The sequence below is a fragment of the Osmerus mordax genome, chromosome 11 (genome assembly GCF_038355195.1).
Source record: "Osmerus mordax isolate fOsmMor3 chromosome 11, fOsmMor3.pri, whole genome shotgun sequence".
Taxonomy (NCBI): domain Eukaryota; kingdom Metazoa; phylum Chordata; class Actinopteri; order Osmeriformes; family Osmeridae; genus Osmerus; species Osmerus mordax.
This window is the reverse complement of record NC_090060.1, coordinates 16,648,660-16,673,320: the sequence shown is the minus strand read 5'-3', so window position 1 is coordinate 16,673,320 and position 24,661 is coordinate 16,648,660. Positions and strand designations below refer to the sequence as shown.

Sequence of the window (24,661 nt, the reverse complement as noted above, 5' to 3'; positions counted from 1 at the left end):
TTATCGAATTCCAAGAAGAAACATATCGCGTGACAAAGCCAAAACGACAAAATGAATTCCACCACTCAAAGATGGAGAGATGCCTCCTTGACCTGGGTTCATAGCCTACAACTCGTTTTTGAGTTAAAAAAAAAGCATCATGTATGACTTGTTTTTATAATAACAAACACTCATGGATATTCATTTATCCATCAGAGTCCATCAGATAATTGTGTGCTTGAATGTTTTTACATTCATTGTAGTCTCACCCATTCATGTCTAATCGTCGTTTTTGACCAGGAATACCACAGGTGTAAGTTAAATAAAACACCCAAGATTATGAAAATGTTCACCATTTGTGTTCAGTTGCCCTGTGATCAAAGTCGTGGAACCTCATGACAATCAGATTGCATTTCTCACAGAGAAAACTTGTAAATCGGTTTAATTCCGCTGGAACACAACACTAGTTAACTGGTTGAACAAGAGATCACAAATTCCTTACAGATTCGTAGCTTTTAATCAAAACTTTGTCACGAAGGATCATTGGTGAGGCAGCGCTACGCGCACAGAAGCCCCCCCCAATCCCTTTCCATCTGACGTCATTTGAACCCTTTAAAAGACTTGTTTGTAGGATGATTTTGAGCAAAAGAGGGAGCAGCGTAAACGAAGAAGCCAGTTTGAAAAGTATCCGATAAACTGAACAGTCTTAATCCAATCTTTGCCTCCACAGAGATCCGAAAGAAGATGCTCTCCTCACGCATTCCGTGCGTCCTGGGGCTCGTCTCCGTTGCCCTGGTCATCAGCAGTGTATCCGCCGCGCCATCTGATACCAAACTTCGCCAGCTGCTCCAGCGATCACTCCTGGCACCTGCAGGCAAACAGGTACAGAGCTCTGAGAGATTTAACAATCTTTCCTTCTCAGGGACATGGCTTCAGATGTTGTAACTGTACTTTTACGATTACGACGGCCTAGTTTTCCCTGCAGCTAAGGGTTGAAGTGTTACCTTTCTCGGTGCACATAGATGCGGAATTTGATTTGCTGGCCATGATGTTCTACAATTACCGGGGTATGAAGAATGCGGTGGCATTTTATGCTGCTTAAGACCTGATATCAAGTGGACATTTGTTAATAAAACTGTTAAGAAGTACCTGCATGTAACAGGATTGCGTAATTACGAAAATAAATTAAAATTGCTATTTGTCTGTAACATTACCACATGATCAACTAGCCTATACTAGAAGATAAATTAATGCAAAAACAATTATAACGTGACACATGTGTATGCAGCAATTATCTGCATTTACGTGACGATTATCTGCATCGGTGTTGGAATGCCGTAGCCTATAACAGAGGAATAAGTTGTATTTATTTTATCACCAGGAACTTGCCCGGTACACACTTGCAGAACTTCTGTCGGAGCTCGTGCAAGCAGAAAATGAAGCGATGGATTCTGAAGACCTGTCTCGTGGCGCCGAGCAAGAGGATGTGCGTCTTGAGTTGGAGCGCGCTGCTGGTCCACAGTTGGCTCCTCGTGAACGCAAAGCGGGATGCAAGAATTTCTTCTGGAAAACCTTTACTTCATGTTAATTCATTAAAATACCATTCACCGCGTGAAGCATTTCATCTCATGGCATGTAATTCATGCCCAAATCCCATGCATCATCATGGCCAAACTTGCCTCTCCAAAAATGTACATAAAAAATAGAATCTGTTAACAATAATAATTATGATAGTTTTGATTGACCATTTAGGCTTTTCAGAGAAAATTCACGTGAAAGATGTATGAATGTATGCAATTTTGCTGTCGACTGTGCTTTATGCATTTTGGCAGATAAACTATTTTTAATTGTTTACTTGAATAAAATATATGTTTCAGAACCAACGTGTAGATTCCACACTAAGACTCATGTTCCGTGTGTTCTTCGTCATGTACGCCATGGACTTCTGACATAAAAATACGGTGGACTAATTTAGGCTAATAAAGTTCGATTCAAGGTTGCTCAACCGTCATTGTGAATACGCATAAACGATACAAATACAAATCTGTTAAAGTTCCTGTAGGGTCTGTACTATTGGGGTTAGTATAACCACAATTTCAAGTTGTACAACGATTAATTTGACAATTTCATGTTGCACACCCATTAATTTGTCAGTGAAGTATGCAAATGCTTTAAAATACATGCACATACAGTTGCATGCAGAGAAGAAAGTATGTCCAATAAGCAGCGGCTCTCAACACCTGAGTTTTACATCGCTTCAGTTTGAAATATCAAACTGCTGTTAGCCAGTCCTAACCTCAGTCAGTGGAGTGTGTGGGTGGATTGATGGAGACAGCACCTTGATGGAATAACCCACATTTACATTGAGTCATTTAGCAGACGCTCTTATCCAGAGCGACTTACAGTAAGTACAGGGACATTCCCCCCGAGGCAAGTAGGGTGAAGTGCCTTGCCCAAGGACACAACGTCATTTGGCACAGCCGGAAATCGAACTGGAAACCTTCAGATTACTAGCCCGATTCCCTCACCGCTCAGCCATCTGACTCCATTAAGCTTGTATCCTGCTAGCCCAATTCACAGGACAAAGTCTGATCTCTCAGATGACCTGTGAGGGTCAGATTAGAGGGACTCCATGTCTTTTTGGATAAGACACGAACAAATTGCTGTCTGTCAGTCAAGACGAGACAAAGAAAGTATTGATAAACCATCTAATCTATGTCTGATAAATCACACCTATTACAGGAGATACAGAACTGTTATTTTTATTATCACACGTAATCTCCCTTTTGTTAAGCCATATCTTTCCATCAATAGCCACCTGGGATGCCAATAAACCAGCACACATGACACACATGACAGCACACTGCCAACATCAGACATGTTAATTCCGCAGCAATTACTAAGTAAAAGTCACTTAAACCTTTCAGGGAGTTGGGTCTACTAATTATAACTGAACACCATGAGTAGCGGTGTTTTTGTTGAACAGCTATGTCTTGTGGAGTCAGTAGAGTCAGTAGAGGCAGTAGAGGCTGGTGCATGAGATGCTGTGCCCTGATATCCAATTCAGCTGCCTCTTTTCTTTCACGCAATGTTATTCCTTTTACATCTTGTAATCTAAATTAATCTAAACAAAACAATAATATATTCAGAACTGATAAAGAGATCGCATTTGAATCACTAGTGTCACCTTTGTATTGAAATGCCATGCTCTGTTCATGATCTGATCCCAGAATAATGTCAAATAACATTTGAGAAAGGTGGCCTGCTGCAGCAAAAATGACCAAGACATCAGATGATCCCATTTAGGGACCTGGGGAGACCACACTGTAAGGGGAGGAGGGTCAATGTTCTTTGTCACTTAACAGATACATGGAAATTCACACACACACACACACACACACACACACAAAAGATGAATATTTATGTCCAGGCCAGAAATCAGCAGTTAATGAGTTTATTTCAACATCAGACGCCAGCTCAATCTAAGACACAGCATGGCTGTGTGCTGTTTGGAAGCAGGGCAATGAAACAACCTCTGTTTACCTCCATCCGTCTTGCCCCCTGTGTGCAGCAGCAGGCTGATCAGCAGCAGGGGGCGCTCTCTGGCCAAGCCCTGAGGCACGCTTCCTCTTCGGCTGCTTAGGCCATCCAGGAAATGAATTTAGCAGCTCCAAGCTTAGACAGTACAACATGGAAAAACTCCGACACAGACTTATCTGTAGTGCTATCTGTTTTTCAGCCTGAGACTTGTGGTTAACCTAGACCCATTCAGCCTGAAGGATATGTGCTGGTGTCTGGCACATCCTTACTACTATATCCCCTCCACCTTTAGGCAGAATGGCCTTTAGCACCTTGAGATCTGTTTTCAGATGAAAGGTGCGTTAGAAATAAAATTTATTATTATTATTAGCTTAAACCGATCAAAGCAGCTATAAGACACTTATCTGCTGTATCTTCACCATACACTAGATACGATAAGATTCACATTATGTGTCTCTATATGTTGGCTATCTCATGTTCTCACATAATTTTGATACAGGAAGTGCTTGATAAGCCAACATAAGTAACCAGCACATTGCATGATCACTTCCATGATTACAATAATGGCTGAAGTGACCTCTGCGTAAAGGCAGACGATGTCACTCACGTAACGACATTCTCCTACAACAAGGAGAAAAGCTATATTGATCGCTGGGCGAGCTTAACCCGTCCGTTTGAAGATGTTTGTCTTGAATTGTCACGTCCACAAATGCAGCCGCCCGCGCTGGCTGATAAGTAGAATTGTGAATGTGTGATAAGCATCCGAAGCCCCAATCCCCTGGGAATTATCTGGGAAGATTCTTGAGTGAGATTGTATTGCCCTCCTTTCCCTCTTAGCTACTCTTCTCATCTTTTCCTCAATCAAATATGTTATAAGAAATATATATAAAATAAACGAACTTTACTTTGCTTCAATTTGAAAATGTAGGTGCTTTGAAGACACCACAAATCCAGCTGGAACTATCTCCAGGCCAGAAGTAGAGGATTGGCCGTAAACACTAAGAAGATGGAACAAGAGGTTAAGTGACAAGGTTGAGAGGAGGATGAATGAATATAAATTCATTGAAGGAAGCCATTACTACAACAAAGGAGACGTCGGTAAATTCGGTCATTCAGACGAACAATGCACCAGAGGGAACACGGTCCGAGTAGATAGCGGACCTCTTCATCCAGAGCCCTCATTAACCCTCAGCCTGACAATGGGCATCAGTCAAGTGCCCTCTTCACTCAAGTATTTTTTGTTACTTATTCTAAATGAGCTGTCAGGCTAGTTGTAGCAGATAAGCCGCCTACTTGATTGATCAAATGCAACTTTCGTTTTACACACGTGGGCTATGCTACTGCTCCGCCATCCACACTTACGACTGGATCCCCAATGTTACAGTAATAGCCTAAAACCACAATAGACATTCTCAAACCAGTATGATATTATCCACTGCCTGTCTTGTCATTCCGACAGCTGTTTACATTTCGTCTTTTTTTTTAGCTGTTCAAGTGAATAGGCTAACATGTAACATCAAATATCCTAACCCGTCTACCCCGCAACATGTGTGACATCCTTTAGCCAATAATTTTTTTTCCGACCTTGCCATTTCTGTACGCAAGAAGCGCCATCAAACGATCATTATGAGTCAGTAACAAAGTCACTGTCTGAAGACCGCGCAATGAGCAGAGAGAACCACCTTGGCTCGCGCCTTGTGTCATCCACTCCAATCGGAGATTGGCACCGATTGCTCTAACGTTACAGGATTTATAATAATTTGATTCCCCTCTCGTGGTTTATTGCTTTAATAATCTGATCAGTCCCACCACAATATTAGCTCAACAGCGCCCAATACAGGGAAAACAAAGCTGACCAAGTATTAGCTAACTGGTTGCTAGCTAGTTGGGTAACAGCCGGTAGGCTACATGCGGGGGCGGGTGCTTTGGAGAACTGGATTATCAGCTACAGAAGAGCACCTAGCCATAAAGTACAATTTTGTTCACCTGGAGAAGCCGGCTGTGCTCCGTTTTGCTCTTAGCTTCAGACCTGACCTCCGGACAGGTAAGTATACTTGTACAGCTGAACTAGGCTAACTGGCCAACTTATGTGCAACTTTTGCCCACCCGACCAGTTTCACCACCAGCCTACACACATTTTCAAAACGATGTTACTATAAAATAAGTTACAAAATATTAAGTAATTGTAAGTTGCATCAATACAATAAATATTCCAATTGAAGTATCAGTAAAAATTGAAATTTCTTAACTTTTTTCAAAACCGGCAAAAACATTGAATTCAAAACTGCATCGGTCACTAATTGACGGCGTCCATTTTGAAGATCCTCTGGTGCATGCAGTGCAAGGATAGTCCACCAGGGGGGGAAACACTCATCAACCTGATGAAGCAACCGGAAGAGGTCTCAAAACTCATGTATTAAGTATGACTCACTTGGCATTATGTGGGCTACATTCACAAGTCTACACTTGATCCGCTTGCTTCTTGATTTTTATAGCCATCTTGTACGGAATAACATTTTCTGCATTCTGTCCTCCTATTTGAAAAGTTTTTTTGTCCAATGAAACATCTTGCCACTTAGCTCAGTTGGTTGATTGCCTGCCACACCTCCTATATGCATCACGTGTAGACTACATTGCTTTTCAGGATCCGCTACATGAGTCTCAAAGCAAATCTAACTGAATAAGGGGTAATAATTTAAGACAACAATAAACTGTGGACATGTTGAAGCAAAGAACATAAAGAGCGCCTCCAAGTGGTAAATATAGCCTACTTAACAAGAGATATTTCTTTGGACCGTACAGGAAAGAGGAGGAAGTCAATTTAAACTGGCATTATAGGCTATAGGCTACTCAGTTTTGAAAACTACACTTTCATTTTTATATAAGAATAAAAATGCAGGCTATATCGCAATGACAAGGAATGTGAGGTCGGTCCGGGTTGCGTCCATTAGCAAAACGTCTTGGCAAATAAATAGGCTATAAAGCATTTCCTTTTAATCTTTCCCGTTTTAGTAGGCTATTGGTCTGGTCTCATTGTGTACAAATAGGAAGGCTTTGGGTCTTGTTGATGAAGACGCTTGGTCTTTGTACTGACACGGGGATTTTGGTTCAAGACATTAGAAAACCAATTCGATGGTAATAGAACGTTCGAATCCAATCGAGTATGCATGCCCGCTTCCGCCAGTGTCTCTCTATCATTAAACTGTGTTCGTGAAGGATTTCAAGTGAAGTAAAGAGCGTGTGCGCGAATTTGAAGTGCAGTGTGTGATTTTAGTGTCGCAGAAAGCAATCGAGACATGGATGCCACTCCATTAGTGATGAGGTAAGCGTTTTCGAGAATAAGCATGGACTTCAATTTAAATATCGTCTGACTGGTTCCTAAACAGCATATGTCGCTTAGTTCTCCCCAAAATTCTACTATTGTCTTCATATGCATTAACGTTAACGTTATATTCAGATGCATGATGAATGTCACTATTTGCTAACGCCCGCACGCAGTAGGCTATGTCATTTTTCAAACGATGTGTGAAATTGCAGTCTACCATTTGTTTTTCTCGTTATGAAACTTTACATGTACACTATTATCTCCTCCTTAGACTTCTTATTCTGTTGCTGTCCATGGTGTCCGTCGGGGCACTGGTCGTTCCACTGAATAACATGTATGGTATCATCCGGTCGCCGAACTTCCCTGAACCCTATCCCAAGGAGTCAGAGCTCTGCTGGAACATAAGCGTCCCGGAAGGTTTCCAAATTAGACTTTACTTTGTTCATTTCGATTTGGAGCCGTCCTATCTCTGTGAATATGACTATGTAAAGGTAAGTTTATACGTGTGCATTCGAGGTCAAATCCAGCGGTGCATGAAAATACCAGAAGTTAGGCTATTGACAATTCTTTTTATTTAAAAGTGCTAAACTGCATGGTACCAGTTCACTATTGGACACATTTGCCATCACATTGTTCATAGGATATTTATATATATTATATGAAAATATTCTATGAAAAGCAGACTGGAAAATCGGCTGTTCTGATGTCTAGTTTTGTCTATTTTAAAGTGGTATCTCTGGGATATCTTTTCCAGCCAAGCTTCTTCTCTCTGCCCAGTGAGCAGGGGAGTGGACCTGAATACCACAGGATAATAGCTGAACAGATAGTTTGTGCCAGTAATAAGCACAGTAAAAGCAAGCACAGTGGGCGATGGTGTTGTTGTATATCTTGGTTTGCCAGGCTATTGTGTTCCTTCCTTCTCTGAAGACCATAAACGGGGAGTCAGGTGGCTGAGCGGTGAGGGAATAGGGCTAGTAATCCGAAGGTTGCCAGTTCGAATACCGGTCATGACAACTGATGTTGTGTCCTTGGGCAAGGCACTTCACCCTACTTGCCTCGGGGGAATGTCCCTGTACTTACTGTAAGTCGCTCTGGATAAGAGCGTCTGCTAAAATGTAAATAAATCAAACAGAGCTGTCAGGTTCAAGCAGTCTCAGACGTAGCTTGCCCTTACCTCATCATTCAAATGTAAGTCCTACGGCAATGCACTACAGCAACAACACTCTTGATTGATTTTGTTATTTTTAAGTTTAAGTAATTTGTGAACTTCATGGCCACTTTATGAACAACAAGTTTACTGTCGGAAGCTAAATATTTTTTGCAACAATGTTACAAGGACTCTTTTTCTTGTAGACCTTGGGAGTTTTTTGTGTTCTGTGTTATTCGGGGGTAATCGTCCGTTCAGTGACAGTCCTAGTGTAAACATGCTATCAGAGCACCAGATAAGGCGACTGCCCTTGTCTGTAATGTAAACAACATTAACCAGGGTCTCTCATGGGTTGTGGTGTAGAGGAGGAAGGTGGTATGAATCAATCATGTAGTTCACAATTAGTTCCCGTTAGATGATTTACAGGCATGCAAATTCGTATCTCTGAGCGTCCTTCTTCAGGACTAAGTTGCCTTGTCGGGACGTGTGCTTTTTGAACGTGTTTGAACGGAGTCAGGTGGCTGAGCGGTGAGGGTATCGGGCTTGTAATCTGAAGGTTGCTAGATCGATTCCCGGCCGTGTCAAATGACGTTGTGTCCTTGGGCAAGGCACTTCACCCTACTTGCCTCGGGGAGAATGTCCCTGTACTTACTGTGAGTCGCTCTGGATAAGAGCGTCTGCTAAATGACTAAATTTAATGTAATGTAAATGTGTTTGTGTATTCAGGTAGAGGCGGAAAGGGAGGAGCTTGCTGTGTTCTGTGGCCGCGAGAACACAGACACTGAGCGTGTCCCAGGGGAGCGGGTCATCACCTCCCCCAAGAATTCTCTCAGTGTCTGTTTCAGGTCGGACTTCTCTGATGAGGAGCACTATTCTGGTTTCCAGGCCCATTACAGTGCCGTAGGTGAGGGTCCAGACATCAATTACATCCATAGTATTTTATTACAAACCTAAAACAAGACATAAAATATGAATGTTTCAGTGTTAACTCTAATAAATATGTGCTAATATCTGTGTTCCTATGCTTCTGTAAGACTGACAAGGAAAAAACAGACTTGAATCACACAACGTTTCGTCTCATAGATAACCTCTCCCTGAGCTCTATTCAATTACCAGTATTACTATGTCTTATATAGTTTTTGCATTTTACTCAAAATAACCCTGAAAACCAAGTTTACAAAAAAAAAAAAAAGGAAAACTAGCCACGTTATTGTGTTTTACTTAAGGTAAAGAATAATACTAAATAAGTGCTCTCGGTTTTAAGGAGATTCCTGGTGACTGACACTTTCTCTCTCTCTTCCTCCCTCATTTCCTCATAACTCATTGTCGCACGCCCACCACACAGACGTGGATGAGTGTAGAGACAGGAACGATGAGGACTTGGTCTGTGACCATTTTTGCCACAATTTTGTGGCAGGTTACTACTGCTCTTGTCGCTACGGTTACCTGCTGCATTCAGACAACAGGACCTGTCGAGGTACATTTTACACACTTTTAGATTTATTTTTTGATCAATTTTAGATCGCCAGAAAGTTTTCGTTCAACCTTTTTTTGTATGTGTGTGGAATTAACTCAATCCATAGCTACTTCCTTTTACATACATAATGTTTTTTAATAATTTTGTTCCCACAATAGTCCGTTAAGGGATAAAGGCTCAGTGCAAAGCTTGCTAATGCTCTGAGAAATGTTAATTAGCTACCACTCAATTTGGCTATAACATTCTCATTCTTAAAGGTGACAGAGAGCTATTAATATTTCTTTCTCACACTGCATTCACTACTCTGCCTAGTATCAACAAGAGTATATGAATATAAAATAATCCTTATTAATTCCTTGTAGAATCCATGCGAAGGTGTATCATGATAATATTTTTAGCATATGTAACATTTATGATATTCTTCTGTAGATTAAGCAATGGTCTTCAACCCTGGTCTCAGGGACCCCCTGCCCTTACATGTTTTAGATGTTTCTCTGTGCCAACACACCTGATTTAAATGAATGGGTCCTAATCTAAGCCTGATGATGAGCATTCATTTGAATCAGGTGTGTTGGAGCAGGGAAACATCCAAAACATGCATGGCAGGTCTCCAACCCTGGTCCTGAGGACCAGGGTTGGAGACCACTGATCTAAAGAAGCTCCCTGTGATATGTTTCAGTCAAGTGCAGTGACAACGTGTTCACTGAGAGGTCAGGCGTGCTGGCCAGCTCTGACTTCCCTAACCCCTACCCCAAGAGCTCGGACTGCCTCTACCGCATCCAGCTGGAGGAAGGCTTCCTGCTCGTACTGGAGTTTGACAAAACCTTTGACGTTGAGGATCACCCTGACGTTACATGTCCCTATGACTACATCAAGGTGAGGGTTACTTGGATGTCACCTGTCCTTGCTACAATGCCATGTGCACTCCTTCTAACCAAGACCATACATAGCACAAATGTGTCTGAAGCTTAGCGATTGCCAGAGTTGTGTTGTTCTTCAGCTTGTATGCATTAGAGCCAAACTATTACACAAACATGCAAGTAATCTGGGTAAACCAGAGGTCAATCCAGACTATGCTATGAAAGGTCACTGCAAGGTAGACACTGGATTAGGCATAAGTAACATTCCCCCTGGCCAGTGCCTGGGAACTGGAGGGCAGTAACATTCCCCCTGGCCAGTGCCTGGGAACTGGAGGGCAGTAACATTCCCCCTGGCCAGTGCCTGGGAACTGGAGGGCAGTAACATTCCCCCTGGCCAGTGCCTGGGAACTGGGGGGCAGTAACATTCCCCCTGGCCAGTGTCTGGGAACTGGAGGGCAGTAACATTCCCCCTGGCCAGTGCCTGGGAACTGGAGGGCAGTAACATTCCCCCTGGCCAGTGCCTGGGAACTGGAGGGCAGTAACATTCCCCCTGGCCAGTGCCTGGGAACTGGAGGGCAGTAACATTCCCCCTGGCCAGTGCCTGGGAACTGGAGGGCAGTAACATTCCCCCTGGCCAGTGCCTGGGAACTGGAGGGCAGTAACATTCCCCCTGGCCAGTGTCTGGGAACTGGAGGGCAGTAACATTCCCCCTGGCCAGTGCCTGGGAACTGGAGGGCAGTAACATTCCCCCTGGCCAGTGCCTGGGAACTGGAGGGCAGTAACATTCCCCCTGGCCAGTGCCTGGGAACTGGAGGGCAGTAACATTCCCCCTGGCCAGTGCCTGGGAACTGGAGGGCAGTAACATTCCCCCTGGCCAGTGCCTGGGAACTGGAGGGCAGTAACATTCCCCCTGGCCAGTGCCTGGGAACTGGAGGGCAGTAACATTCCCCCTGGCCAGTGCCTGGGAACTGGAGGGCAGTAACATTCCCCCTGGCCAGTGCCTGGGAACTGGAGGGCAGTAACATTCCCCCTGGCCAGTGCCTGGGAACTGGAGGGCAGTAACATTCCCCCTGGCCAGTGCCTGGGAACTGGAGGGCAGTAACATTCCCCCTGGCCAGTGCCTGGGAACTGGAGGGCAGTAACATTCCCCCTGGCCAGTGCCTGGGAACTGGAGGGCAGTAACATTCCCCCTGGCCAGTGCCTGGGAACTGGAGGGCAGTAACATTCCCCCTGGCCAGTGCCTGGGAACTGGAGGGCTGTGGACTTTCCTTTGGCTGCACTGGCATCTCTGTCATACCCACAACAAATTGCCCTAAACACCATCTATGGGTGAGACAGATCTCTCACATCCCTGTCTGAAAGTATGATCACTACAGTTTATCTTTCCTGAAATGGATGCTTAATGCAAGTTGAAGCCATACATGATAATCACCAAACACAAATTACATTATGGTTTGGGCAGTGCATCTGACTTGAATAGCTTGCACACAAAAAGATGGCGATGGTGATGGTGATTTTAATGGTGATGGAAGTGATCAGGGAGTCACTTTAGCGTCTGCTAAATGACTAAATGTAAATGTAAGTGATGTGTGACCCTCAGATCCAGGATGGACAGAAGGAGTTTGGTCCTTTCTGTGGTGGCCAGTCACCAGGCAGGATCCAGACAGACAGCAACAAGGTGGAGGTGTATTTCCACAGTGACAACTCTGGGGAGAACACCGGCTGGAGGATGACATACACCTCTGTCGGTGAGGCGGAGAATAAATCCTCACATAGCGGTCACAGTCAGGGGGCACCAAAGCTAAGACTATTATTACCCAATATTTTTTATGATGAGACCTTAGCATTTACTTTACATTCATACATTTGTGTGTATGTTTGTCCTTAGTCATTTGTAACCCATCTTGTATTTCAGCCAGCCAACAGTGTCCAGCCCTTGTGACACCTCTCCACGGCCAGCTGAACCCAGCCCAGGTCCAATACTCTTTCAAAGACCATGTCCTGGTGACGTGTGACCCTGGCTACAGTCTGTTTAAGGTGAGGCTGGCCTGAGTAGAGAGAATGTATGCAATGAGGAGAAACTGTTTTGCCTGAGATCAATTTTAAAAGAAGGCTTGTTTCTTATAGGATTTTTGTCATATTTTCTGCAAGTGTTTATTTATTTTTTTGGTATAGAAGATCTTGTTTGCCCTCTTGTGGCCGCCAACAGTGGATCATGCTATTTATGACGAGCAACAGTTCCTCACATGGCCACAGGGGTCCTCAGGCACCCCTCCTTCCCGCAATACTGGTTCCTCCTCATTTGTGCATGAAATCACAGGAATCCTGTGAATGTTAGCTAAAACATAAACAAATATATTTCTCTCCTTCTTTTTCTTTCTAAAAGGATGGAGAGGAGCTGAGTCACTACCAGATAGAATGTCAGAAAGATGGCAACTGGAGTAGCAGTCTTCCACAGTGCGAAAGTAAGAAATAACAAAACAGAACATACCAATTTAATATGATTGATATCATGGTCAGGATTTATTTTTTGACAGATGACAAGTTCTAGCACTAACCTTATGAATTGTGTTTTGTGTCTTTTACTATACTGTCTTTTCATTTTCTCTCTCTTTCCTCTTGTGCCTCATACCCTGTTCCGCTGCCCTCCAGAAAATAAATCTCAGAGAAGCTTCTGATTTCTGCCCTGAGTTCTAACCAGTCAGACACTGCTCTAGACCCCTATCAGAATGCCACAACATCAGGTTGCCCTGTCAGGCAGCAGTTGTTAACAGTATAGTAGGTAAGAGTGGTGTTTAGAAGATAAGTCATATATCATTTTATTATGTGCCGTCCATTAAACTCCTAATCTGAGACTTTGTTTAAATGTTAAATATGTTAAAATATTTCTCTTTGCAATAAACTCGAGCCCTGGAATCTACCAAATGGAGTTTGTTTGTGTTTGTGCTACTAACAGAGACATGTCCTAAAGCAAATAACATAAACATTAATATCCAAGTTAGATCCAAACATTTGGAACTGTATAGGATTGTGCCTACATGATGAGGTACAATACTAAAATGAGTGGTTCGTCACTCTCCAGCAATTCATTTAATTGCTCTCCAAGTGTGTACCCATTCGTATCATTGTAATGTGTGCAATCAGTCAATCCAGCATAACTTGTTCATAGGAGGACAGCGTTTATCTGTTGCATGTGGACCTTTTCAAAAGGATAGTGTCTGATCTGCTGCCTGCAATTTTCTCTATTTTAGACAGCTCACATATCTAATTTCTACACATTGTTTCATGTCTGTGATCACAGAGCACTTTTTAAGACAAAGAACTCGGGAGGTCAGATGGCTGAGTGGTGAGGGAGTCGGGCTAGTAATCTGAAGGTTGCCAGTTCGATTCCCAGCCAGGCCAAATGACGTTGTGTCCTTGGGCAAGGCACTTCACCCTACTTGCCTCGGGGGGAATGTCCCTGTACTTACTGTAAGTCGCTCTGGATAAGAGCGTCTGCTAAATGACTAAAATGTAAATGTAACTCAGTCCGTCATAACTGTGTTTCCTCTCCCCCTCCTCAGTGGTGGACTGTGGAGCTCCAGAGAAGGTTGCCATGGCTGACGTGATCTTCGAGAGCCCAGACAGAGGCACTCAGTATGGGTCTAAGATTCAGTACAGCTGCAGGACTTCCATGTTGCAGATTCACCCCAAGACTAACAGTGGGTTGTCCGGTCTCTAGTGCACACACTGTACTGCAGTGCTGTTGTATGTGTATGTATAACTGTACCATACACTCTGGCTGCAGGCACTTATACCTGTGGGGAAAGGGGAGATTGGATGAACGTAGAACTTGGAACCAAACTCCCTACCTGTATACCTGGTGAGATGTGAGATATGCACTTTCATACACCCTTTTAGTTTCCCTTATAGTTTCATGTGAAACTTAAGAATTAAGGTAGAAAATCCATGAAAAGACAATTCTCCCACACCACAATGCATTCATGAGATGGCTCTAGTAAACCCCATGAATATAGTTCCTAAATGAAATTGCAAAAAAATTAAGTGTGGATTATCTAGAGGAACCAAGTTGTGATTTCTTGTAAGGTTGAGTTTTCCAAAGGTATTTTCTTTAGCACTTTGAACACCAAAAACCGAGTGCCCTCTCGCTCAAATAGGTCCGAGAGAAGCCAATATCTCAAACTCACACCAAAACTACCTAAACGGATACAAATATATTTTAGATTTTTCAGAGAACTGCCCCTTTAAGGCACAAATCCCTAAAGGAATCGTCCGATATGTTTTGACGATGTTTGGCACGTTCAGAAGTAGTGCATAAAGGATAAACGATATTGATTGCTGTGATATAATATAAGTAATATTTAAACATGTCTTTCCAGCTTGCGGTGAGCCATCACAGCCCTTCCCTGCCCAGATGAAACGCATCGTTGGCGGGCGCAATGCAGTGTCAGGCCTCTTCCCCTGGCAGGTTCTGCTGACTATAGAGGATGTGTCTCGTGTGCCAGAGGACAGCTGGTTCGGCAGCGGTGCACTTCTCTCTGAGTCTTGGGTCCTCACCGCCGCCCACGTGCTGCGTTCTAAGCGCCGTGACGCCAGCGTGGTGCCCGTGGCGCCTGCACACATTCGCGTCTACCTCGGCCTCCGCAACGCAAGTGCCAAAGACCAGGCCGTGAACCGCTCCGTGGAGAGGATCGTCCTCCACCCGAACTTCGACCCCCGTAACTATGACAACGACATCGCCCTGGTCAAGCTGAGCCACGCGGTCCCGTTCAGCCAGCTTGTCCGTCCCGTCTGCCTTCCCCCTCCCCAGGGCAAGGGACGCCACGCCCCGCCCCTCAACACCCTGGGGCTGGTGGCTGGCTGGGGCATCTCCAACCCTAATGCCTCGGACACGGGCCTGGTGGCAGACGTTTTGCAGTACGTAAAGCTGCCGGTGGTGGCCCAGGAGGAGTGTGAGTCGAGCTACGCCTCGCGGTCTCTGAACATCACCGACAACATGTTCTGCGCCGGCTTCTATGAGGGAGGCCATGACACCTGCATGGGGGACAGTGGAGGGGCCTTTGTGATGGAGGATCCTGAGGGGGGACGCTGGGTGGCCCATGGACTGGTGTCCTGGGGGGGCCCAGAGGAGTGTGGAAGTCAGAGAGTGTATGGGGTCTACACCAGGGTGGCCAAGTACGTAGACTGGCTGCACGCTCACCTGGGGACTGGATCCTGGTGGTGAGGTATTTACCACTGCTCTCCTCAGTACACTCCTCTGACTCAGTCACTTTTACACACTTTTATATTCTGAAATATATCGCCATAATAAATCACTATGCAAACTGTACTGTAAGTTAGCTTTACACGTTGGGGTTAAATGTCGATGTGAGCTATGCATAATATCTTTCAAACACTAATACCATTACAAAATACACAAAACACTTCATCTATATAGCTTAAAAGAATATCTAAAGATGTCATAGACAGTTCCGACGCTGTCAAAAGCCTTTTATATTTAGCCTAACGTTGCTATCAACAACTATACTATACATCAGCTGTTACAAAACAATGAATTTAATATTATTCCATTGCCATGTTTGATTAACCCCAAATCAGACATTTCCCAGTGTTTGTAATATGGGTTCCTCCAAAATGGTCTCTTCTGAGAAACCACCTTACGTACACAACGTAATACATTTCCAAGACCATCAATAAAGTTTGTATTTACTTAGAGCATCTCTGTATGCAATCTATATAAATCACAAGGGTTTCCTTTCTATTGTTCAGGTTGTTTCTGACATCAGAGGTTACCTCACTAATATATGCACCGTTGCGTGTGGCTTTGCATTGCTCTGATGTTCTTGAGACCCCAAAGTTTCACAGACAGCCTCTGCTAAATCCTGGCATGTGATGCTAGACATGCCAATGGGGGATTTTGAGTTTCTCCATTTTGTTTTTATCGCTACATCAGCGACTTCCATTTTTGCCTCTGTAGTTGTCATAATCTCTCCATTATACTCATGTTTTTGTTCACACAACCTGTGTAGCATTGAGCACCTGATTGGTTAAAGGGCAGACACATTACTCAGATATTTAATGATTCTACCCACATGATGGAGCCAGTGTCCTCGACTTCCAGATAAAGTGCATGAGCAAGATACCAATTTATTTTCATTTTGCTCGAAGCCTTTGCTGCAGCGTTATATTATTTCCCAGAGCATTCGACGGTTCCAAAATATCAACCTGTGTTATCCGACAATTATATTAAATGTTCTGTTAATGTGTACACTATCATCAGTAAATGAAAACAGACTTTTTCAAAACAACTAAGGCAGTTTAGTCATACAGTTTATTGTCAAGGCCATTGCCACTCAATCAGCCTCCAGTCAAAGTGAACAGACCATGTGTGCATGAACTACATAAATCAGTTGTATCTGAAGGAGTGGTGTATGTGTGTTGGTGAGCAGGGAGTGGGGAGTCATTTCTGCCAAAATATATGTAGGCTGATGGAAGTAGGAGGCAGGGGGGGGTGAGGCTGTGTGCTTTACATGCATCATCCTTCTGTGATGGCTTCCCTGTAGACAGAGAAAGCAAACAGGGATACACTTGTTTAATGTCATGTCTCTAGTGCTGTTAGAGAAGTTATTTTAAGGCTCCACTTTATGAGTTAAGAGTTCTCCACGGTTTCACTGTAAGCTCTGCTGTGCTGTGCGGTTTGTGGCGTGTCCATTCTATACCTATCTAGATCAGGGGCTTGGACGAGCCCTCTACCCTCGGCTGCTGGGTAGACGACCTACTCCAATCCTGTCGATGGGAACACTCACTCTCCTTCGTGGTAGCTCTACCACTTTCCTGTAGAGACAAAATAAATCCCAAACACATTTACTCCCCAGTGTGTACATCACATGCCAAGAAATCATTCCTCACCTTGCCAGCAACAACACATACTATGGATTGGAATCAATTTAGAGCAACATCACATTATTTACCTAACAGTTGAGCTGCTCATACAGAATGGTTCTAATTAGCTTGATAGCATTTCAGCCAATCAAACTACTTTTTATGTTTGATCCTCCACTACTGATAGCTGGAACGGTGCTATAGCGACGGCCAATCCCTCTGCTAACTAGTGCCGGTACCTCTGCTTGGAGCCCTTAGGATCCATGGTGCTTATGGAGAGGCGATCCAGTGGCGTGTTGGACCCAGGGAAGCTTCTCTTCCTCTTGGGCTCAATGACCTCGTTCTCCAGGCGGGCCATGTGGTCCAGCAGCAGAAGCTTGGCCGTCAGCACTGCCTTGCCTTCACTGGAGAAGGCCTGCTGTGGGTCTGAGTCCCCCAGAGGCATCCGGTCAAGATACTGCAGAGCACAACAGGAACAAACATCATTATCCCTGATGTAGTCAGGTGGCTGATGTAGTCAGGTGGCTGAGCGGTGAGGGAGTCGGGCTAGTAGTTCGATTCCCGGCCGAGTCAAATGACGTTGTGTCCTTGGGCAAGGCACTTCACCCTACTTGCCTCGGGGGAATGTCCCTGTACTTACTGTAAGTCGCTCTGGATAAGAGCGTCTGCTAAATGACTAAATGTAATGTACTCCAGTCCCCCTTAAGATTTGAAAGGCTTTTTCATTTAATGCCATAAACAGATATTAAACACCTATATTAGGTAGATTTTAAGTTATGCATCCATTTAAATAGGCTGTTTAGCATGGTTATGGTGGTCATTTGAATTGGCCTTTTCGAGCTTTTTCCACAAACAATGTACAATGTACCCTTGCAAATAAGCTGATTCAAACTGTTCTGTGCCAGTGTTTTCAGAACTGCTTATCTTATGGATGAAATGCGGGCAACCTAAAAAACAGCAAAGCAATATAAAATGTCATGGATTACATCATCAACTCATGAACATAAACATGAATTACTTTGTTCCACAGACTTCCGGGTAAATTGCGCCAACAAGATACCAAATACTTTCCATTTTGGGCGTAGGCCTACCGTTTGTCACATGTATGACTGTAACATGTAAACGACAGCCTTTTGGACAAATGTACAGACATTGGCATTTTGTCTGTTAAATTTACCTAAAAAATGACAGGCCTGTGTTCATCAAATGGCCTGCTTGCTAGTAGCCCATGCACAAGATGAACCACAAATTAAATGGAATCCCGACCAGACCGGACGGAGCTAGCCTCCTTGGCACGAAATCTCTCATCACTTGATGGCATCTCTAGGTTCGCACTCAGCAAGAAACTTAGGCAGCATTCTAGGTTTTGCTTGTTATATTGCTTTATTTTTGTGGTCAATTTCAAGGATTGGTCTGTATTTACCAGGCAGAGTGCAAAATACATCAATAACATCTCAATTACTCACTAAAATATTATGTAAACAATGCAGCAAGATTGTATTTCTTATATGGCTGGAATAATGAAAGGATAAACTAATTCTAATGAACTAATACAGGTTATTAATCTATGTCGATAATATAAAAGCAATTTTTTTCTCTTTGCATAAATGTCAACTAATATATGTATTTATATATTTTAAATCTCTAGGATTTATAGTGATAATGTGAAGAGCAGTAAAATTGTTGTGAACAACATTCATTTACACATTAAATAAACGTAAATGTACTTATTCAAGTACATTCCTCCCAATACTACTAAAACCTGCTCCTACTGTGCCAAACCTTGCAGAGGCTATGCAAAACACAGGTGGCATGAACAAAATCAACAGCCAGGAGCATTTGATTTATGTTTGCAGCAGTGGACAAAGATAATGTCCCTTGGTCTAACTTAACAAAACAAACAGATTACCAGATATCCAGCTATCTAGTGCTCTACTGACACTTGACAATCTGATTGTCCAGTGAGAGTGTATGTTAGATCTTGTGCCAGCCCCGTATCTTCACCGCCTGCACTGTTTCCCCCCTCCTGTTTGGCCTGGGCTCACCTCTGGACTCTCCTGGCTCAACCGCAGGCTGTCAACACTGCACTGGAACAGGGTCATGCTCAGAAGACAGGATAGAAGCACACAACTGTAGTCCAGCATCTGGAACACACAGCAGTCAGTTGGAACACACAGCACTCAGTTGGAACACACAGTACTCAGTTGGAACACACAGCACTCAGTTGGAACACACAGCACACAGCACTCAGTTGGAACACACAGCACTCAGTTGGAACACACAGCACTCAGCACTCAGTTGGAACACACAGCACTCAGTTGGAACACACAGCACTCAGTTGGAACACACAGTACTCGGTTGGAACACACAGCACTCAGTTGGAACACACAGCACTTAGTTGGAGCACACAGCACAAAGTTGCCACACCTGCGTTGCAAACCGGTAGTAAATATATCAGCATTTAAACACATGGAAAAAGATGGGATAAAAGGGTTAGAGAAATAATTGAAGATTAAACACTATTCCCACTGTACTACATCTGTGATCCTCATCATAAAGTAACATTTTCCTCTCTTTTTCTCAGACAAAAAGATACAATTATGAGGTATATTGTGTTATGTTCTGGTGTAAGGAAGAGAGAGTATGTGTGTGCACTGTCTGTGCTCTCTCTTGCCATCAAGCACAGATAACTGCCGTTTCAGGTTTCTGTGATACATTGCCTTCTGTTTACTTTACCCTGCCTCCATCTGGGAAAATACCGGGAGCTCAGCACCCTGAGTGTGAGAATGGACTGAACCTGGCGGAGACAAAACTCGTCCCTTCCCTCTACACAAACAAATTACTTCAGGAAAACAGTTAGCTTAGCACAAGTCTGCCTTAGTCCCAACCCCAGCTTGAACTCTACCTTCAGCACCTCTCTAGCGCTGTCCCCCTCAGCAGAGACCACTGTTAGAAAACACCATTTTGGGCTTGGTTCCCTGATTCAGTTCATATACAGGGGAGTCAGATGGCTGAGCGGTTAGGGAATCGGGCTAGTAATCAGAAGGTTGCCAGTTCGATTCCTGGCTGTGCCAAATGACGTGTCCTTGGGCAAGGCACTTCACCCTACTTGCCTCGGGGGGAATGTCCCTGTACTTACTGTAAGTCACTCTGGATAAGAGCGTCTGCTAAATGACTAAATGTAATATACACGTCTAGTGCTGTCTGATTTCAGCACACCAAGACTACACTGCCACATTATTGTACTGATAAGTACTGATAAGTAATGCTACAACTGCAACAGTGCCCAACATGCTACTTTTGAAATATGACATCTAGAAACACTGTTTCAGCTATTAATCATACATTACTTTACACTCATGAAATTACAGAAAAAACTCAAATATTTTATGCATAGTTTCTATCCATATTGGCATGCTAATTTAAGGATTCCTTTTAAGTTGTAAACAACAGTATGTTTGTCTTGCTTGCATTCTTATGTGTATACCATTCTACTGGAGCCTAAACAGTCTCCAACAGTTACACTCACATCGTGTTAGCAGTCACTTTAACTGTGACCATTCATCAGAGCTGCAGAACCCTGTGAATGAAGAACCCCTATTCCAACACCTTACCTTCTGCACCTCTTCAACCAAGCACTTAGAAACACACTTCACACGCAAGTAAACACAAAGTACATACACGTGACCCTACACACACACAAATACTGTCTCATATTGTAAATCCTCTGGAGCCCAGAAGCATTCCTTCCTTCTAAATCACCTACCTGTTCATTTCTATAAACATCTGCTATTGTTTGATTTTGAACCAGGGAAGTTAATATTAATGATATTAATACTCATTCATTGTTATATCTATATACTATAACATAGATAAAGTGGATTTACAGTCCAATAGCCCAATCATTTAGTTATTAATCAGCTCTTTCAAATGTAATCTAAAATTATTCTTATAAAAACTTAAGATCATGACATTTGAAGAAAACAATAACTAATGTACAGCCATTGAACATATTTTGAGATTGGTGTCTTAAAAGAAATTTGTTAACTTCAAAATCTGTTAACTTTTAAAACATCCCATTCACTCTATTGTAACTCACATTCACACAGTGAATGTTTCAGCCTCGGTGACAGGCAAAGTATATGTATTGTCCAGCAACATCGGCTAATTTTAGCATTTTCCGTTCCCAAAAATAAATACCTACACCCATTGCATACACTGCGCAGCCCTAGATTCTCTCAAAGATACACTCATTCTTCGTTTGTAACAGAAATTCTTTATACAAATTCTCCTGTGCACAATATAGATAATGTATCCATCATATATTCCACACACTCTCAAGAATAATCAGTAGTGGATATAGATGTAATCTAACATGCTGACGAACCTCTCACTTAACATCACACATTTAACTGGTCTTATTTTAATGGCACAGCAAAGAAACACCTGCATCCAAACAGGGATGGTCATTACACCTGTATTTCTTACTTATGTACACAAACTCCTACTGTCCGAGTGAGCGCTTACAGACGCGCCTACCTTTTGTCAAGTCTTGATCACCCACACAGGCTGCTGAAAGTTCCTTGAATTTCTCACGTTCCACTTTTCCCTCCCTTTGCTTGTTCCTGATGTTGACTTTCCTGGCTTTATAGGCTCTCCTCAGGAATCTCCACTCCAATCGGTGGTCGCGATGCCTCTGACATCATTTCTCTTGGTTTTCCACTGCTCCTTGCCCTAAATGTTCTCCTCCCGGCAGCTCCGGCTGAACCATTACCTGCTAATGGAAGCTCCTGGGAGCACCCTTTAGGGAAACCACCATCCCCAACAGTACCCCACCTCACCCATCCCCAACAGTACCCCACCTCACCCATCCCCAACAGTACCCCACCTCACCCATCCCCAACAGTACCCCACCTCACCCATCCCCAACAGTACCCCACCTCACCCATCCCCAACAGTACCCCACCTCACCCATCCCCAACAGTACCCCACCTCACCCATCCCCAACAGTACCCCACCTCACCCATCCCCAACAGTACCCCACCTCACCCATCCCCAACAGTACCCCACCTCACCCATCTCCAACAGTACCCCACCTCACCCATCTCCCTGCACCCCCTCCTTTACAAGCCATCTGGAGTCAGATGGCTGAGCGGTGAGGGAGTCGGGCTAATAAATCTGAAGGTTGCCAGTTCGATTCCCAGCCGCGTCAAATGACGTTGTGTCCTTTGGCAAGGCACTGTGCCTGTACTTACTGTAAGTCGCTCTGGATAAGAGCGTCTGCTAAATTACTAAATGTAAATGTAAGGCAGTGGAGTTAGGTTCCCATGGAAAGATGATAAAGCCAGGTCCTGCTCAGCTGACGGCTGTGGATGTGGAGCCTGACAAGTCGAGGGCAGAGATAGTGTGGGCGACAAACACGTTATATCTCCCTGCTGTGGTCCATCAGATCTCTCTCCCAGGTCCATAAACTTTACAGCCTGCGGATGAGCTCCTATCTCCCAGGAAGAAACACACCCTTGTCTAAACTGCAGCCAGACCCTCATGACCTAAATCATCCGGTGAAATATCAAACCAGCTCACGGCTTCTCACGTCTGCCTGGCTGAGTTAAGCCGGTGGATCTACGTATCGCAGCCACAGAAACCCCCTCAGAGAGGACATACTGGAGGTCTGTCTTTCTGTCTGTTTCTTAGTCTTCACTGTAAGACAGAAGCAAGGCTCACTGGAGAAGCCCCATTTCAGACAATGTGGCCAATCCAGTTAATGCCTTCTTTTTTTTTTTTCTAAAACAAATAGACCACCAGCCGCTTCAATAACACAGGTTATTTTGGGATTCAGCAACTGATGATAAACTGCCACAAAAGCCTGCGAAAGAGTGTGCAGTATAAATATCCAACGATTGTTGGAGGTGTCAGGATATCGGAAGGACTTGGATTTCCGGTTTAAAACGGTTAATAAGGGAAAGGAAGCCTGTTTCTGCACTTACAGAGAAGATATCTGCGAGGTTCCGCTTTAGAGTTTTGAGGGTACAAAAAAGGAGACTTGTCTATGGGACGAGCCACAATTCTCAAGTATGTAACCAGCATAGAGGAATCAAGGGTATTTACATGACTGTGTGTACAATTACTGTCAGTATGCCATGCATGCAGTGTGGAATTCCAGGCATATGTCTGCTTAACTGGGGGGTCTTATGCACATTGTGTGTGTGCGTGTGTGTGTGTGTGTGTGTGCGGTACATGATTGAGCAGGGTGGTGGGATGTTAGGTGAACTCATGGAACTCTTAAGGAACTGATCAATGTCTCTGACAAAGATCTTAAGGAGCCATTGATTCCGCCTCAAAACGTAGCCCAAACATCCACGACTGGCAGGTTAATGCTCACTTATTGGAGCACTTCAATTACACCTAATGTCTTTCCCAGCAGCTGAAGCATTCACGCTTACAGAAACACACTTTTTCAAACACGCTATGTTCAGGCACACATACACATTTTCACACGCATGTTCACAAACACATATACACTTTCATCTCCACTTCAACCTTTGTACTTCAAACATTCACCCCCCCCCCCCCCCCCAAAAAAAACAAAGGCTGGAAGGTTTTACCCAATGTACTTGCAAACACAAATATGCATACGCATGTTTTGCAAAGTATGATATATCGAATGATAGTCCTTGGAGATGGCTAGAGCCTTTTGGCAGACAGAAAGGGGGGGTGGGGGCACCCTGGGCTCTGTGTGTTGCTCTGACACAACTCCTGTGCTTTTTATAGAATCAATGAGTGGATAGAGTTTCTGCTCTGAATGGAGGCTGACCCCCTCTGCTAATTAAATAATGTAAGCGGCCATTTCCTGATCTCCAATGTGTGCTCACCCTGTAAAAAAAATAAAGAACCCTGGGTGAAGGTTCCGCAGAGAGGCCTGCGCACAACATGGATCTAATTTGGGAGATGGGGGTGTTGTGGCCTGTTTTAAGGGGTGTTGTACAAGAGGGGGTCAGGGACAGGAACAGGAACCACATTTAAGGAGGGATGGAAACGCCCTGTCTCATCCCCTTGTGGACTCTGAGAGGATCCTTTCACCAGCAGAAGAATTTAGTCATTGAGAAAACACACCTGTGCTAATAATGACACCACTAACACTCTAATAATGTCGGAAAAATCGCTCCAAGCCCCCGATCCCCATTTAAGGTTTGCCTTCCCCCCCCCGCCCCACCCCATCATCTCTATCATGATGTCATGCAACCCTACCTTGCTGTTGCTAAGGCAGCAGGGCTGAGGGAGTTAAGGAACTGAGGTCAGCCAATCAATGACCAGGGGACAAGTGCCAGGCGGAGACACCTTGATCAGGATGTTGAACTGTGACCCCACAGCCAGCAAGGGTTGGAACAAATTGCCCAAACGCACAAACATTCCCTGTGCTGGAAAAGAAAATGACAGGGAGCTCATAGGAT

The 24,661-nt window shown here is 44.0% G+C and overlaps 3 protein-coding genes across 6 annotated transcripts; 2 read left to right on the top strand and 1 right to left on the bottom strand.

Annotated features, from left to right (window-relative positions):
• Window positions 1–516: 516 nt before the first annotated feature.
• On the top strand, window positions 517–1,858 carry sst1.1 (somatostatin 1, tandem duplicate 1). The gene is made up of 2 exons (XM_067247028.1): window positions 517–861; window positions 1,361–1,858. The coding sequence occupies exons 1-2, from the start codon at window positions 724–726 to the stop codon at window positions 1,565–1,567; spliced, it is 345 nt and encodes a 114-aa protein (XP_067103129.1). The 5' UTR covers window positions 517–723; the 3' UTR covers window positions 1,568–1,858.
• Window positions 1,859–6,239: 4,381 nt separating this feature from the next.
• Window positions 6,240–16,010, top strand: masp1 (MBL associated serine protease 1). Of its 4 annotated transcripts, none has more exons than XM_067247013.1 (11): window positions 6,240–6,275; window positions 7,116–7,335; window positions 8,718–8,895; window positions 9,337–9,468; window positions 10,148–10,344; window positions 11,929–12,076; window positions 12,244–12,365; window positions 12,715–12,793; window positions 13,892–14,029; window positions 14,116–14,190; window positions 14,708–16,010. In XM_067247013.1, the coding sequence occupies exons 2-11, from the start codon at window positions 7,138–7,140 to the stop codon at window positions 15,550–15,552; spliced, it is 2,112 nt and encodes a 703-aa protein (XP_067103114.1). In that variant the 5' UTR covers window positions 6,240–6,275; window positions 7,116–7,137; the 3' UTR covers window positions 15,553–16,010. The 4 variants fall into 4 exon arrangements, with proteins under 4 accessions (XP_067103114.1, XP_067103113.1, XP_067103115.1 ...); XM_067247012.1 differs by lacking the exon at window positions 6,240–6,275 and adding an exon at window positions 6,335–6,841; XM_067247014.1 differs by lacking the exon at window positions 6,240–6,275 and adding an exon at window positions 6,335–6,841 and having other exon boundaries at window positions 14,116–14,197; window positions 14,708–14,735.
• A 1,067-nt stretch (window positions 16,011–17,077) lies between these two features.
• On the bottom strand, window positions 17,078–21,853 carry ostn (osteocrin). The gene is made up of 4 exons (XM_067247026.1): window positions 21,750–21,853; window positions 19,256–19,354; window positions 17,450–17,667; window positions 17,078–17,162 (listed from the first exon to the last, which is right to left on the bottom strand). Exons 2-4 carry the CDS (start codon window positions 19,352–19,354, stop codon window positions 17,078–17,080), a joined length of 402 nt encoding a protein of 133 aa, XP_067103127.1. The 5' UTR covers window positions 21,750–21,853.
• Window positions 21,854–24,661: the final 2,808 nt, after the last annotated feature.